We start from the raw sequence: 15886 nt of genomic DNA on the forward strand, positions 1-15886 counted from the left end.
CTCGAAACAAGGCGGACAAACACGACCGGGTTGTCAGCCTTCGTCAACATGAGGCAATCACTCGCCATCAGTTGACTCTCAAACGATCAGAAGCGGTGAATGGGTACTCGCATAATCACTGTACCTTCTTGACTCTCAGTAAAAACGCCCATAACAGGCTCCTCATCTTCATCATGACCATTCCTCGGGTCAAGACGGCTGAATTGTAGCCCGCCTCGGCCTTCTAGATTCAGTGCATGGTTAAACTCTCACACGGTCCGTCATGAGAGCTAAGAGGTACCTGGCTCAAACAGGTGCCGTTATCGCATTGCCTCGGTGACGGCCATTGGTCCTCTAGCACGTACGCTAAACCATATTCGGTACTCAGCCACTGTGTTATCGCCCATCCTAGCGATGGATGCGTCACACCCTCCTGCCGGGTCCCCCAGGCCCGCTGAGGCAACACTGGAGCTGTCGCACGCTGCTCGTGCTTTGCTTATCTACCCCAGGTGCTGCCGCCATCGCTTCTTCTTCCTTTCATCATCTCATCCATATCCATCATCTCTCTCCCCATCCTTTGAAGTATCGATCTCGTCTGATTCCATCTATTCAGACGGTCGAGGACATCAATTTGTCCATTTGTTTTCTGTCTTTGAGTCGCAGGTAGACCAAACACAAGCTTTGTCGCTTCAGCTTCGTCATTGCGCCTTTCGTCACCATGAAGTCCGCTCTCACCCTCTCTATGGCGGCTGTCGCCAGCGCTGCCTCCTTCAGCGTCGGCACCGTCCACGACAAGGCTGCTCCCATCCTCAGCTCCATCGATGCCGAGACCATCCCAGACTCGTACATCATCAAGTTCAAGGACCATGTTGATCATGCCGCTGCCAGCGACCATCACATGTGGGTTCAGGACACACACAAGCAGGGCGAGACTGAGCGCCTCGAGCTGCGAAAGCGCTCCGTTCCTTTCACAGACAAGACCTTCTCTGGCTTGAAGCACACCTTTGACATCGGTGATGCCTTCAAGGGCTATGCCGGCCACTTTGACGAGTCCATGATCGAGAAGGTCCGAAACCACCCTGACGTAAGTATCTCCGATTATGCCTCATGATCATCAGAAGCTAACATCAACCAGGTCGAGTTCATTGAGCGAGACACTCTTGTCCACACCATGGTCCCTGTTTCCCAGAACATGATCACTGAGGACAAGTGCGACGGCGAGACCGAGCGACAGGCTCCTTGGGGTCTTGCCCGTATCTCCCACCGCAACACCCTCAACTTCGGTACCTTCAACAAGTACCTCTACTCTTCCGATGGTGGTGAGGGTGTCGATGCCTACATTGTTGACACTGGCACCAACGTCGACCACGTTGACTTCGAGGGTCGTGCCCACTGGGGTAAGACCATCCCCTCCGGCGATGCCGATGAGGATGGCAACGGTCACGGTACCCACTGCTCCGGTACTGTCGCCGGTAAGAAGTATGGTGTTGCCAAGAAGGCCAACGTTTATGCCGTCAAGGTCCTCCGATCTAACGGCTCTGGATCCATGTCCGACGTTGTCAAGGGTGTCGAGTTCGCTGCCACCAGCCATCTCGAGCAGAAGAAGAAGGCCAAGGACGGCAAGCGCAAGGGCTTCAAGGGCTCCGTCGCCAACATGTCTCTTGGTGGTGGTAAGACCCAGGCTCTCGATGCTGCCGTCAACGCTGCTGTCCGCACTGGTATTCACTTTGCTGTCGCCGCTGGCAACGACAACGCTGATGCCTGCAACTACTCCCCCGCTGCCGCCTCTGAGCCCGTCACCGTCGGTGCCTCTGCTCTTGATGACAGCCGTGCCTACTTCTCCAACTACGGAAAGTGCACTGACATCTTCGCTCCCGGTCTGAACATTCAGTCCACCTGGATCGGCTCCAAGTACGCCGTCAACACCATCTCTGGTACCTCCATGGCATCTCCCCACATTGCTGGTCTCCTCGCCTACTACCTCTCTCTTCAGCCCGCTGAGGACTCCGAGTACGCCCTTGCCTCCATCACCCCCAAGAAGCTCAAGGAGAACATCATCTCCGTCGCCACTGAGGATGCTCTCTCCGACATTCCCTCCGACACCCCCAACCTGCTCGCCTGGAACGGTGGTGGCTGCAGCGACTACAAGAAGATTGTTGAGGCTGGTAGCTACAAGGTCAACAAGGCTGCTCCCTCTTCTCGCGTCGAGGAGATCAAGCACGCTGTTGAGCAGGAGGTCAACCTCGTCTCTGGCAAGCTGACCACCGGTGCCAAGGAACTTGGCTCCAAGGCCGAGAAGTTCTCCAAGAAGATCCACGAGCTCGTCGATGAGGAGCTTGAGGAGTTCCTTAAGGAGCTCAACCTGTAAGATCTATAATCTTATCACTGGGTGCATTGGGTACACATTATGTTGGGATTACGGATTGTTATGGGTCTTTTTGGTTTGGGTTACATGACATTGATAGGGGCGCTTGCTCTTCTTGATGACCAGCTGTCATCACATTGTGCGCTTGAATGCATGGGTTAGTCTATGGGGCAGGCTAGATTTAGGCTTGCTCAATTACAATACATCTCCTTATTACAAGATCAATCTTCTCCATCGTGATACCTGCTTTGTGTGCTGTTCATGTCGATGTTGTAATTCTACCTGACCACCGCGGCAAGGCGGGTACCTGATGGTAGGTGCCTTGGTGGAGGCGCTTGTACCGGAGGTAGCGTTCTTTCTCTTGCTGTTGCTCACCTGCGAATAGTTCCAACTTCAAACAATACAACAGCGCTCCCGTTCCTTCCTTAGGTGTGTTTACCTTGAGCATGTTGAGTCACTCTTGGCCATGTCTGCCATTTCGTTCTATCTCATTTGGTGCCATCACCAACAAGGCATCACTCTATCCTTCATATTGTTGTTTTCGAGTCTACAATCAGCCTTCATTTATACCCAACTCTTATTTGCAGTTGCAAATCTGAACATTTATGAGAAATGCTGCGACGTAACAGCTCTCGAAAGAAGAATCGCCGTCCACTGAGTCGAAGCAAATCGACCAACTCTGTCGCCCGCAGTCCCATCCGCGATCTTGAATCCATCAATCCTGCCAGGGCTGAGCGAGATGCCAACATTGCTGCTGTAGTCTCGTATCAGCGAGCTCAAGATAGAGATAGCAGTGAGGGAATGCCACTCCCGCGAGACCCTGCGAGCTTCTACCCCGACAAGAGTGATGGCACTGGCAGCGTCATCAGACACAGCCTTGAGCGGACTGACAGTGCTCTGAGCGTTCATGGCAGTTCAAACATTGCTCGCAAGAAAAGCGTTCGCTTTACCGGGCCGTTAGCTCACCCACGCAGAAATTTTGCATGCAGAGCGAATGGTGGAAGAGATTCTCCGACAAAAGCAACTTCCGCAATTCATGCTTTCGGGAACGCAAACGCCAGACCCTCATCCACGCTGTCGTTCCATAACGAACGACCAGATAACTTCTCCCTTACCCGACGCTACCTAGAAATGCTGCAGCCACCCGACACGTGTTACAACCCAGAAGAAGATGCTGCTTCGATGGCTGCATCCTACAAAAAGGTTAGGAAGTCCCGGTCAATGGTGACTTCCTCGCATGCAGAGACAGGGACAATTTCTAGCAAGACCTGGTCTGCAAGGGCTCGCCAGCCGCCTACAGTTCCTCGACGTCTGCCTACGAATAGCGAAAATGAACCGCTAAAGGATGCGATGCCCCCCAATGCCAGTCTCAGAGCTTCTACATCGATGGGCTTTCTTAAAACCCGGCGACGACTGGCGGCGTCACGGTCAAGCAGCCGTGCTGATGATCATGATCTGGCAGTTCAACTTGCCAGAGAGAGATTTCGGCAGATACAGGAGCAAGATGCGAAAAAGAGTCAATCGTCTTCTTTACAACGCCCAAAGCACACACAAAGCGAAGGCTCTCCCTTCCGAAAGTCGATGCGCAATAGTAGTAACAACACGGTAGTCTCGACCCTTTCTACCATCTCCGGTTCAAAGCAGAGAGGCATCCGAAAGACGGCGCGCAAGGTATCTCATGGGCTCAGATCACGACTGCGAGGGCTGTTTGGCAGAGGAAAGAGTTCCGAGAACTCAGACCAGCATGAACATGAACAAGTCGCGGTGGAGAAGGATTCGGATGCAGAGAGTTGCTTGCAGATCGGAGATGCTGAGTCGACCGAAGAAGCCTCCATGTTTCAGGTTACATCGCATGTTCCTTCCCTGCACGACGTACCGTCCAACCAGCAGCTCAGGTCTCGCAAAGGCAGCGTCGAGAGCTTTGGAGATGGCGACCAGCATATTCCTGACGACAAGTCTCGTGTCACCAGCTGGACGAACTCGATGACAAATACAGTGACAAGCCATGAAACTTTTGGAGACTGGGAGAGGCAGCGCCTCTCTGTGATTAAAGAGAATGGCACACATATTCCTTCATCAGTTCGATCGATCGAATATTTGGAGCAGCAAACTAGAGACATGATTGCAGACATGTCGGTTGACAGCGAACGTGTCTACTCAGCCCTTATGGAGCGACTCGCACGCAAGGAGCCGACGGATAGGGTCATGCAGTCTCAACCAGGCTCGGTCAAGTCCAGAGGAACGAACACCGGAGATAATGATGGTCAATCCATCAACAGACACTGGGATTGCTCCACAATTAGGTGCGTCAGGCCTGATGATAACATTTTCAGAGACAATGGCGATCCTTCTTCGCGAAGTTCAAGCTCAACCACTGAGGTCCCCGATTATGAGAACAAGCACCAGCCCCAAACCGGCCACACATCTACTGTCAAACATACGGCTGCATTGAATTGGAGCGATGATAGGACTCACTCTGAAAGCGAGCATACTAGTGTTCTACTCCAGGGCCTGGAACCACATAAGACGATCACCCAGAGGAGCTCTGCATTTTTCGCAAGTCCTTCTTGTCAATCGTTCCGTTCCCCAAGTCCTTATCGCCGCGCTCTTAGAGCAAGCCAGATGAACTCTGAAGACGAACAAGGTGCTTTTCAGGGATCACGGTATCTACATTCGCTATCGACCTTGTGCCTTCCTACGCGTCAAGACAGCAGCCCATCTTCAGGGAAGGACCTGCAGGTGGGAGATACGGAAAGTGTTTACTCTTGTGCGGGCGATGATGCAAATCCGGTGCATTCAGCTTCAGAGAACACCGTGGGACAGAATGAGACCTGCATCTACAACGACCCTGGACCACCGCCAGAGGTACCTGACCGACTGTCATACCGTCAACACCAACGAGATACATCCACGGCGAGTTCTGTAGAATGGAAGACCTGGCTTAGCTCAAAAGTGTCACAGCTCGAAGCACCTTTGACACCCACCAAGCGAGAGAAATGGAACGACGTGCTTCCAACACTGGGTCATGTTAGAGAAAACGCTTCTATGGGATCAACACCCGAGCATTTCGCACCTACAAATGACGGCGCAACAAATCGTAGCCCTCTGAGCAACGTGAAGGGTAATGCGCAAACCTTTCAAGACGGAGGTAATCCGGCAAGATCAACGCGTCAAGTCTTCATAGGATACGATGAGAATGCAGCACCGAGCTATAAAGCTAATACTTATACCAAAGAGCGGCTCCCATCTATACCGCCTAGGAGCAGCTTGCGAGCGGTGCCATCTCTGCCAAGTGTCGGCTCAAGCGGATACATTCCAGACACAGGTTTGGTGAAGGAGATGCCGCGTATGCGATCACTAAATACAATAGGACGTCTCAATTCGACCCCAGAGGAATCTATCAACAAGAGACGGTCCCGGACACGCGTCACTGGTTGGCAAGGCTCACCAACCAAGTCAAGCCCTGGGGTTCGTGCTCTTACAAATACCCAACCTCCTAGAATCGGATCACCTGCTCTTCGAGGAGACTTTGGCCTGAAGTCTCCGATTAGATCTCAGACAATAGAGAGACAGCCGGGAGACGTGATGAGGGATCGAGAGTCTGATGCTCAAGCGATGGGTAGCAAGACGATGGTGGACCAATTTTTGAGTTGCCGACGGAACCAGGGAGATGGTAGAAGTAGTGGATTTGGCAGTTCACCAGCGGCGTTTCTTTGAAGGCCACATGTGTGAGTCGTTGAAGTACATCCGATATGGAGAAGAGCAATGTTTAGTGAAGGAGTGGGCAGTTATGCTGCGGTAGGTCATTAATACTCTTGTATATATCTTAGCTGAGGAGTCATTGACCGCAGGGTTTTCTTTCGTATCCAGACATGTCTTTAGACACAATCTCATTGAGACAATATTGTGAAGAGGCCTCGCAACCATAAAGCATTAATTGAGGCCTGATGCTTGAGTCACGCCGTCAATTGAGGTATCGCGAATGCATCTGACGTGAGTCTTGGATGGAGATGAAGGAGAACGTGCATTAGTACTATTAGTGTCTACTTATCCTGATCGAGTGGACAGACATGAACCTCCCAATACTTGGCATACTCCTTGGGAAAACTCTTCTCCCTCTCCTTACTAACCCACTCCCCATACTTCTCATGCGTAACCGCCTCATCCAGCACCCCATTCTCCTTGTTCGTCTTTGTAAACTCCAAGAAGTCCATCGTCACTTTAACATACTCCCCCAGCGCCTTCTTCACATCAGCAGTAGCGCCAGTCGCAAAGTTGAGCAGCAATGGCTGTAGGAGGGGTGCATCGGTTACACTGGGATGCGCCGTTCCAACGCTCGTGAGAAACCATGCTGAACCGACTTTGTCGCGCACGCCGCGTACGAGGTCGAGAACTGTGTCGAAGTGAGGACGGCCAAAGAAGATACTGTGGGTTTTGGACCAGGAGTTGGAGTGCACGACGAGGAGAGGCACGGGAATGTTGGTGTTGAGTTGACCGCTAGACTTGCCGGGGTCGAGAGCGATACCGCCGATGGCGGGATTTGCAGCGGTGGTGTTGGCTGTTTTGAGGGCTTGGAGAGCGCCTGTCGCGCCGTAGGAGTGGCCGTTGATGGTGAGGTGCTTAAAGTCCAAGCGATCCTTCCATCCATCCAATGTACTGCCTTCGCCTCGAGAGCTAGATGTGAAGATATCCTTGCCCTTGCCGTCATTGACATCCTTCAGGACCCGAATAGCCTGCATGATCTCCTCCGTGCGAAACGCAAGCTGCTCCTTCTTGAGCAACGTATCGTTCATAGGCGGCTCGGAAATGAGATCGCCCTCCTTCAAGAGAAACACAGGTCTGTCCTTCTTATTCTTGATCTGGACCATACTACCGGGACAGCTTCCATCGCGATGTTCAAGGGCAGCGATGACGTGGCCCCGACTGGCGAGTTCACCGAGATAGTGCGTGTAATCCGTTCTCGAACTCACAGATCCGTGCGAAAACACCATGACGGGAAACTTCTCCCCGTCGGAACCCAAGAGTGGTACGTCGACTTTGGCGGGGATCTTGATACTGCCCACGAGAACCCAGAGCGCAAATGTGAAGATGGGTCGGATGATGAAGTTGTTCACACCCGCTGCGCGCGCATATCCCTCCGCTGTAAGACTCAGTGGTTTCGGCACCCAAGGATGCGGCGCATCCTTTGACCTGGCGCCCTTAACAGCAGGATAATACACCGTAAACAACACACTCTCAACCTCAAACGCCGGCTTTTTCGTACTCTTCAAAAGCGTCTCAGACAAACGCTTCGGTTTTTCAAGTGGAATCTCCAGATCAATAGCCCCTACGTCATGCGGTCCCGAATAAGCCGGTAATCGTGACGAGAAGAACGGCTGCCATGTAACAAAGCAATAAAGCACGTAAACGCCGATAACAGAGCACGCGACATATCGCCACGTCAATCTCGGACGGAGAACATGTCTAAGATATTGCGCAAACGGTTTTACAGAGGATGTGATACGTGTGAAGATGCTGGATGGGCGAGGATCGAGCCAGCGCGGTTTAGGTGCTGGTGGATCCATGGTGAGCGGAAGATCCGGGTCGGAGGAGGAGTCTGAGAAGGGGGAGTTGAGGCGGTTGAGTTCGAGGTCGATTGAGTTTTGAGACTGTGGCATTTCTTGAGGGATGAGGATGGGAACGAGGAGGTTATGATGAGGGAAGTGATGTGAGGTGAGGTGATGCGTTGAGTGTTTCTTGTTAGTGAGTGATGAGGGTGGCGATGACGCAAGCGGGTCTGGTCGCATTCGGCATTTATCGATTGGAGAGGGGGATTATTTATCAACGATAGAGACGATAGACTTCATAAAATATCTTGACATTCAGAACATGACCAGCCATGATGGATTATATGATCTTTAGTGATGGGAAATGACTCTGTAGTATACGTTTGCTGAACCATGGTGAAGACTGATCACCGGATACAGTGTTGAATACAGTATGTAAGGATCGCATACTGTTTTACGACGGAGTTGATCAGTCAGGAAATTTAATGCTGAAGCGAAGCCTAAGACATTGCTGACTTAAATGTAGACTATGATAAACAGGAGTTTGAAGCGATTAATTAAACTAGTTATTCTGAAGCTGTTTGCAAGATAGACAGAGTTGCTTCGCTGTCTGGCTGCTCACGTTCAACCGACTCACATCTCTTACACGCACGCACAGTAACACTTCTGTAATAGTTTCTCAAATGAGAAACAGGTGCTAGAGTCCTACAATATGATTAGGCAGTTACTGCTGAAGAGGTTTTACAATTTAATGCCTCAGTTGGGTTCGCAGTCTGCTTTCTCAGTCACGTCGGACCAGTATCCCACATGAGTGGAGTTAAACAACACCATATGAGATATGAAACTTCAAGTCATAGTGCTAGTCACTTGGAGTGATGCAGTTTGTAACATTTAACTGGCATTAGAGTTAGAAACTGACCAGAAAGTGAGTGAGAGAGCTGAGTTAGCAAGCATGACCAGGTGTTGAACAAAGAACTGATCTAGTTATTGAAGTTCGAAGAAACATGTTGCAAGGATGGTGGAAGAAGGGAGTTCTTGAAATACGCTCGATGTATCAGCTATCATTGAGTTTCCAGCAGAGAAAAGCGTTACAGGAAATAATATCCTAGCCCTCAACTATATTGACAGGGACATGCATCCCGTTGTCAAGAAAGTCATAGCTGCCATAGCTTGCGCTTCATACAAACAACACGTACATAGTCTTCACTGTCTGTTAAGAAACTCCTTAAAACTTCTATTGGCGAGATAGTTATGAGGTATGCAGGGACTATGCCTGTAGAAACCCCGGATAGTCACAGCTGCAGTCAGAAACCCGGATCATGCTGATGTCATGGTGATGCTGTAGTAGGTGAGTTTGACATATCTATTACAACTCCTTCACCCCAGTGAGGAGTAGAGAATCTCAAGTAAAGGCGCAGTTCCCGGGAACAGCACGGTGACTTGAAGGGTGGCCTGTATATACCAGGTTTAGCTATCTCATAAAGTTCATGAGACCCTATTGGCGATCAAAACCTCCAATTATACACCGCCACGCATGACATGTGAGAAACTTAAGTTTACTATGTCGACTATAAACCCGCGTTATTCGCGTCAACGGGCGCGTACAGCACATATCGTAGCATTGCGAGGGTGATGATGGACATAGCTTGCAGTAGTATCACCTGTCACTTTCTCAAACCCTTGAGTTCACAAACTCAAAATAATCTCCGCCCTGTAGCATATGAAAGACATCAGATTAATCTGGGGCTGATCGGCAAAGTTGTGAAAGGCTGAATGATAACTTATGACCTGACCCAATACGGATAATATATTACCATCTCCACAGACCTCGGCTTATTTTACCAGTTTTCGGGATAACACATCGACGATCGACAAGAGACTCTCGCACTCTATCGCGTGCCAAGAAATTGCGTCCTCCAGATCGGGTGCCACGTAGCTGAACTCTCTAAGCGATCATGTATGTACCCCATCTCTTGGATGTGACCTAGGCTGAACGACATGCGACAATAGTGACACGACTTTACCTTGAGAAACGAAAAGAAAGGTGTGAGGCATATTTGAAAAGAGAAGAAAAAAAAAAGGTATCATGCTCATTATTACTTTATGCCGTCCGTGGTATTCCGTCGTCATTCTAAGTCCCAATCATTCCATGGTATCAAGCCCTCCTAAATTAATCCTCGTCCCATTCCGTCGATTCGATCTCAGCCCCTCCCGCCAGCCTACACCAATAATTTCTTCAGCGTTCCCGTTTCACCGGAACACAAACTGAGACACCTAGTCAGCATTAATCTCAGATTCCTGTATCGTTCATTGTTACGTTGTTTCTCTTAAGCTGGACACTTCAGAGATGCTGCTTCTTCCGCTTTTGAATCCAGTGCTGTTGTAGTGGTTTGAGGATTTTTGCTGCAATGTTTATGACTCTCGAGTAAAGACCGTATTTCTTGAATTTCGCATTGCAAAGAGCTGATCTTTGATTTGAGGACCGCGTTTTGAGTCTTGTAGTCTTGGCCGCGGGCTGTTGATGTCGCGTGATCTGCTTGAAGGGCCATATTTATGTGCAAGTTAATTTTGATGATCGTCAGAAGAGGGATATGGAAAGAGGAAACATCTCCCCCCTTTGGAAAGAAACGACATGAGCGATTAGATATACATGTGTCAGTATCGAATACCTACTCACCAACGACCCCATCCCGGGTTAGCAGAAAAAGAACGCAGTCTAGAAGCCATTTCGGCCGAGTGGCTCACCGAAAGACTCGCATAAGCATGGTGTCATAAGCAGTTCATCGACCCCGTTTTCTACTGGTAAGGTCAGACTAGGCGTGTCAGTTGGACCATGCCATTGGCGTGCGCCCATCTAATTCCAAGGGTTTTTCGATTTAGGTTGAGGGCTGTTTCATCTGTCGAGTCAGGCATTTAGGGATCAGATTTCAAAAGTGGTGCATGGTACTTTTTGAGCCTATAGAGCGATGATCCTGAGATTTGGCGTTCACATCCATCCAACCCTTCTAAAGATAAATGTGGCGCCACTGGCCAATGCCGTGGCACCGGTAAATACAATCAGCGTGCCATATCCTGTTCCGTATCCACCTGCTGCTTGGCCCTGCCACGGCATCCCCTTTATTAACGCTCCACTTAATGGGCCGGACGCTATGTTTCCTATTCCCCGTCCCGCTGAGAGGACGCCTAGTACCATGGCGGGATCAAATGATGTTCCGCTAGTACGAGTGTTGGAGGGTGTTGATGATACCATTTGCATGATGCCTGTCCAGGCTGATGTGTATGAACCTGCAAAGATGCCGTAGAATATGCAGAAGACATACAGAATGGGCAGGCTCGTTGAGAAGCCCCAGAGGAGAAATGTGCTCAGTGTTGTACCGGCTGCTGAAATCATGAAGCAGTCTGTAACATGTAGTCGATCTGTAAGTGCCCCCATGGCAACGCAGCCAAAGACTGAAGCGACATTGATAAGAAGAACTGTGAGAGCAGACGCAAAAGACCCGGCTCCAAGAGCAGTCCGAGCGTACGACGGGAGATAGATCCCAGGCAAGAAGAAGCCCAAAGCCTGGGCAATGTTAGCCAGTTGATGAAGCAAAAAGTTTCGTCTCAACGCAAAGCCCAACTTGAAAGGATTAATATGCCTCGTCGCAGAGTACGGCAAACGCGGCTTGATGAAATACGCCAACGGCAACGTCAACAAGAACAAAGAAACCGCCCAAATCCTCAAGGTGGTGCGAAACCCATATTCATGCAGAAATTTCTCAAAAAGAAGTGGTAAAGCAAAGCCCGCAAGACCGGTCCCAGACCACATGATTCCAAACGCAAACCCCTTACGCTTGGCGAACCATTCGTCCATGTAAAGGATACAAGGACAGTATGATATGGAACCACCGATGGCGTAGAGAACGCCTTGGGTGAGGATGAGATGAGTGGTGTTTTGTGAGAATGAGCTTAGGGCGAGGGCGATGCACATGATGAAGAGGCCGATCATCGGAGACCAGCGGCTTTGTCTTGGGTAGAGACGTTGAAGGCTCATTGTGAAGGGGAGGCCGAGATACATGATACCCTATGGATGTGAGCAGAGTGTGATAGAGAGGAGGCGATAGGGCATACCATGGCACAAGTACCGATGACGGCGATGGCTGACGATCCTTCAAAGGGGGCATTGGTACTGTAGTAATCTTGGAATACACCGAATGCGAACGGGAAGCCTATCCAACCAGTCAGTGGATGAATCCAACAAATTCAGATGAGACTCACCCCATGTAAGAGCCTCAACCATAAAAGAAGCCGCCAAGAACAACCACGCATCCTTCCCGCCATCAACCGGTGGAAGAGAAGAAGCTTCGTTCTCGTGAGTGCTCGTAAGGTCAAGACCCGAAGAAGCAAAGCCCTCTTCACGGCCCGGGTCTTGACGCAGCTCAATCGAAGTTTGGCTCATGACTGTTACAATTCCAATGTTTGGGGGGTTTTCTTGGCTTTGATATTCGGGGATCATAAAATTTTCTTATAGAGATGAAGATTAAGTCGGCCGATGATCGGCGGATGCGGATGCGCCCTTGATCTGACATTGACATCGGGTGGCTTTCGGGGTGGAGCTGGGGCGTGGACTACAACTTGAAGAGCTTATTATTGTGACATTGTCGAACATATGTGTCTTTCATGATATGTTTGAGTAGATCATGGTGTGAAATTATACACAATTCTTTGGTTTTCCTGTGATCCGTAAAGACAGGTTATTTTTGGACAAGAAGTGGAAGATGTCTTATGAAGCGAAACTTTGACGCTAAGTAGGAACCAAAGATGTATAATAAATAGAAATATATAGCACAATGGATATCTAAATATCACAGAGAATATTCAGCCATATTGATTGCATTAGTGTTATCTCCAACTGAAATGTTGAGTTGCGTTGTCAGGTAAATATGCTGGCTCAGGTGAGGATAGGACAGGGATTTGAAGCTTTCATCTTGTGCGAGAGAAATATTTATACAGGTTTAAAACATCTTATGATACTTGAGGATAACTTATGATCAACTTAGTGCACTCTTTGATTAGTTTATTCTCACAGTCTCAAATTTTGTGATGATCGGAAGTCGGTCATACCCATCTCCACTACAAACTCCTCCACCAAACCCGAGATCCGAAAACCGGAGTCTCAATTTTATTCGCTCCTCACCTTCTCCAAAGCCGACAACCCGCCCATTCCCGCCATATCCAGAACCATGCGGTCCAGTTTATCCTGCGAGCATTGCCGGTAAGAACCCTATAGCCCCGTTCAACTAAGCCATTGACCTGTGCGGCTAATTGGGTGTTGTGAAGAAAAGCAAAAGTCAAGTGCGTTCACACCGGAAGTGCACCATGCCAACGATGTCAACGACTCGGAACATCGGGCTGTGAAATCACAAGACCTGTTGTGAGATCTGCCAAGAAAGCTGTGAGGAGAGCTCATGAAGCGGGTTTGACGCCGAGGGATGATGTCTCGGTGATTTCGAGCACGTCGGGGTTTCAGCCTATACCGAGCCCTGTCTCATCGAGGCAGACGACTTCATATCATACGCCTGATACTGTGGATGAGCATCTCGCTCGTCTACCGATTGGGATTATTCTAAAGGCTTTGAATATCTTTACTGCCAAGTTCCCGGAACTGAGGATACTGCAGGCATCTGCTTTTATCAAGGAGTATCAAACTGCTCGGTCCAAGGAGAGCAAGGCTTTGCTAGCGACGATACTTGCTATTACACGAAAGCAATGCTCCATTGTCACAGGAGATTGGTTGAAAAGCTTGAAGACTAGCGAATGCTATGCTTCTTATGCTTGGAGCACCTTATCTGATGCTATTCTTCAACCGCCAAAGGTTCAAGTCGTCCAGGCTTTGCTCATCTTGACGCTTTATGAATGGGGCGTGAGAGAGTATCACAAAGCTTGGATGCACTGCGGTAAGTTCATATTTATTCCCAAGGAGAACTATGCTAATGTCACCGAGGAATCGCAATACGTATCATGCAGTCACTTCACAGCTCCCGAGTCAGTCCCCATCCTCTCGACATGTCTCAAAACAACGATACAGACGTCATGGCCATTGCAGTAGAAGCTCGAACATACTGGGCGTGCTTCATCATGGACTGCACCATCAACTCAGGAACATATAACCCGCGTATGCTTCCAATGTCCGAGATGCACAAGCTCAAAGTCCCTCGACCATTGAACTACACCGACTTTGCATTCGGCTTTGACGCAGCTTCGCTCGATCATATTTGCACTGGTGATTTATCTGGACTGGCACAAAGTTTCGAAACGATTGCGACTGGGTTCGACATTTATGCTCAAGCAATGTCGTTTGTTTTTAATAATGGGCGCTGTGCACCGGGTATGTGTGCGCCTGAGAATTGTCCTTGGGTTCCTGGGTCTGCTTGGTCACAGTGTCGGGATAGGTTGGAAGAATGGAGGAAGAGTCAGCATGAGAGGCTTTGCTATCCGCAGCATAGTGTTGTGGTGCACATGACGTTGGGACATGGGGAGTCGTTCATTTACTTGAACATGCTGTACTACTTGAGGTGAGAGCCAAAATCAAGTGGCTGTTGGTGGAAGAGTATGCTAACATTTATTTAGTACGATCATGCTTCATCGAGAATACTTCCCCTTCTTACCAACAGCCGACTTGACACCTCGCGGCCCCGTCGATCCTCCCCTTCTAGAGGCCGAAGCACCACCAGGTTGGTGGGACGAAAGTGCCAGAGAGCTCTTCAACGCAGCTGAACAGATAGCATCTTTGCTCCAAGAAGCATCTGAGTGTGGGATTCCGCTAATGACGCCCTTTTCCGGCTTTTGTGCCTTCACCGCCTGTTTTCTCAATCTCTACGTATTTCGATTTCCCAGGATGAATCTTGACCGAAGCTCAAAGGCTGAGCAGTTGATGAACTGGGGACTAGAGTATTTAGAAGAGTTCCAGAACGCTTGGGAACTAGCAGGAGGCTGGGTAAGGCTCACTCCCCCACCCACGAGTCTAAAGCTAACAGAACAGATCAAAACGATTCAGAACTCATCACTCTTATACAAAAGAGCAACCGAAGACGCAGGACGCTACCGGGGAAGATCAAGAGCAGATTTTGAAACTCTTCACCAATCAATTCATGAATATCGAATTGTCGATAGGTCGGATCAGCATTTGCAGCAGATCAGCCATGCAGATCGAAACTCAGCAAGACGAGAAGAAGAAACTGTGGCGAGCCAAGTTCAAGTGTCGAGTAATATGGGAGCGGCGGTTAATGCTTCGGTACCGGATCCGTTTCCGAATTGGTGGTCTATGTTGCAGGAGGTGGAGTTTACGGATGTTGGTAATTTGTGGAATGGGATGCGTGAGCTATAATCTGGGGAATGAGTATAAGATTATCGCTGGAAAGGCAAGAATAGGCCAATTTGGAATTGAGGCCGGGTCTGAGCGAGGGTTTACTACCTTCCTCTCTGTAGAGAGGTCAGGGACAAGGGTTATAAGAAAAGCGCATGACGTTACATGACTCTTAGGGGAACAATACATGAGACTGGCTTATACTGAAATCCACGGATGTATCACCAAATCTAGTCTCATGTTGTCCTTTCCTCCCACCTTGAAGACATTGGTAGAGCTAACAACTGCCAAGATACTACCAGACATCAGCATCTGTTGCATAATTCGAGTGGAACAAACAAAATTTGGAACCCTTCGGACAGATCCGCAGAGTATCTAGCTGATAGCCTGTTCAACTATGCCCTTGCTTCTAAGACGAATATCCGTTGAAACTAATTTTAGATTTAGAAACTCTATCTTAAGAAGCCTGTTGTAAGATCAGTTGAGCGAATCGGTAGCTTTGCGGTAGCTTAACGGTAATAAGGCTTCGTAACAAGGTACCCGAAAAGAAAGCGGAGCCGAAACTTTGCAGTCGGTGGTGGGTTACATCTCGGTTGCAGATTGGGAAGTTCTGAATCGAAGGGGTGAAATCGTACGAGGACACCGAGTCAT

At 49.4% G+C, this 15886-nt stretch overlaps 4 protein-coding genes across 4 annotated transcripts; 2 read left to right on the forward strand and 2 right to left on the reverse strand.

Moving 5' to 3' along the window:
* Positions 1-503: 503 nt before the first annotated feature.
* On the forward strand, positions 504-6177 carry FOBCDRAFT_172665 (uncharacterized protein). The gene is made up of 5 exons (XM_031180553.3): positions 504-1063; positions 1115-2343; positions 2471-2501; positions 2754-2773; positions 2974-6177. The coding sequence occupies exons 1-5, from the start codon at positions 698-700 to the stop codon at positions 6059-6061; spliced, it is 4734 nt and encodes a 1577-aa protein (XP_031041321.2). The 5' UTR covers positions 504-697; the 3' UTR covers positions 6062-6177.
* Positions 6178-6306: 129 nt separating this feature from the next.
* On the reverse strand, positions 6307-8329 carry FOBCDRAFT_151012. The gene has a single exon (XM_031180555.3). It carries the CDS (start codon positions 8128-8130, stop codon positions 6388-6390), a length of 1743 nt encoding a protein of 580 aa, XP_031041323.3. The 5' UTR covers positions 8131-8329; the 3' UTR covers positions 6307-6387.
* Positions 8330-10876: 2547 nt separating this feature from the next.
* On the reverse strand, positions 10877-12328 carry FOBCDRAFT_125136 (major facilitator superfamily domain-containing protein; the record flags this gene model as incomplete). Its single annotated transcript, XM_031180556.2, has 3 exons — positions 10877-11953; positions 12001-12098; positions 12148-12328. 3 exons carry the CDS (start codon positions 12326-12328, stop codon positions 10877-10879), a joined length of 1356 nt encoding a protein of 451 aa, XP_031041324.1.
* Positions 12329-13083: 755 nt separating this feature from the next.
* On the forward strand, positions 13084-15649 carry FOBCDRAFT_210048 (uncharacterized protein). The gene is made up of 4 exons (XM_059609299.1): positions 13084-13144; positions 13210-13826; positions 13874-14444; positions 14500-15649. Exons 1-4 carry the CDS (start codon positions 13113-13115, stop codon positions 15254-15256), a joined length of 1977 nt encoding a protein of 658 aa, XP_059463752.1. The 5' UTR covers positions 13084-13112; the 3' UTR covers positions 15257-15649.
* Positions 15650-15886: the final 237 nt, after the last annotated feature.

The sequence above is a fragment of the Fusarium oxysporum genome, chromosome I (assembly GCF_013085055.1).
Source record: "Fusarium oxysporum Fo47 chromosome I, complete sequence".
Taxonomy (NCBI): domain Eukaryota; kingdom Fungi; phylum Ascomycota; class Sordariomycetes; order Hypocreales; family Nectriaceae; genus Fusarium; species Fusarium oxysporum.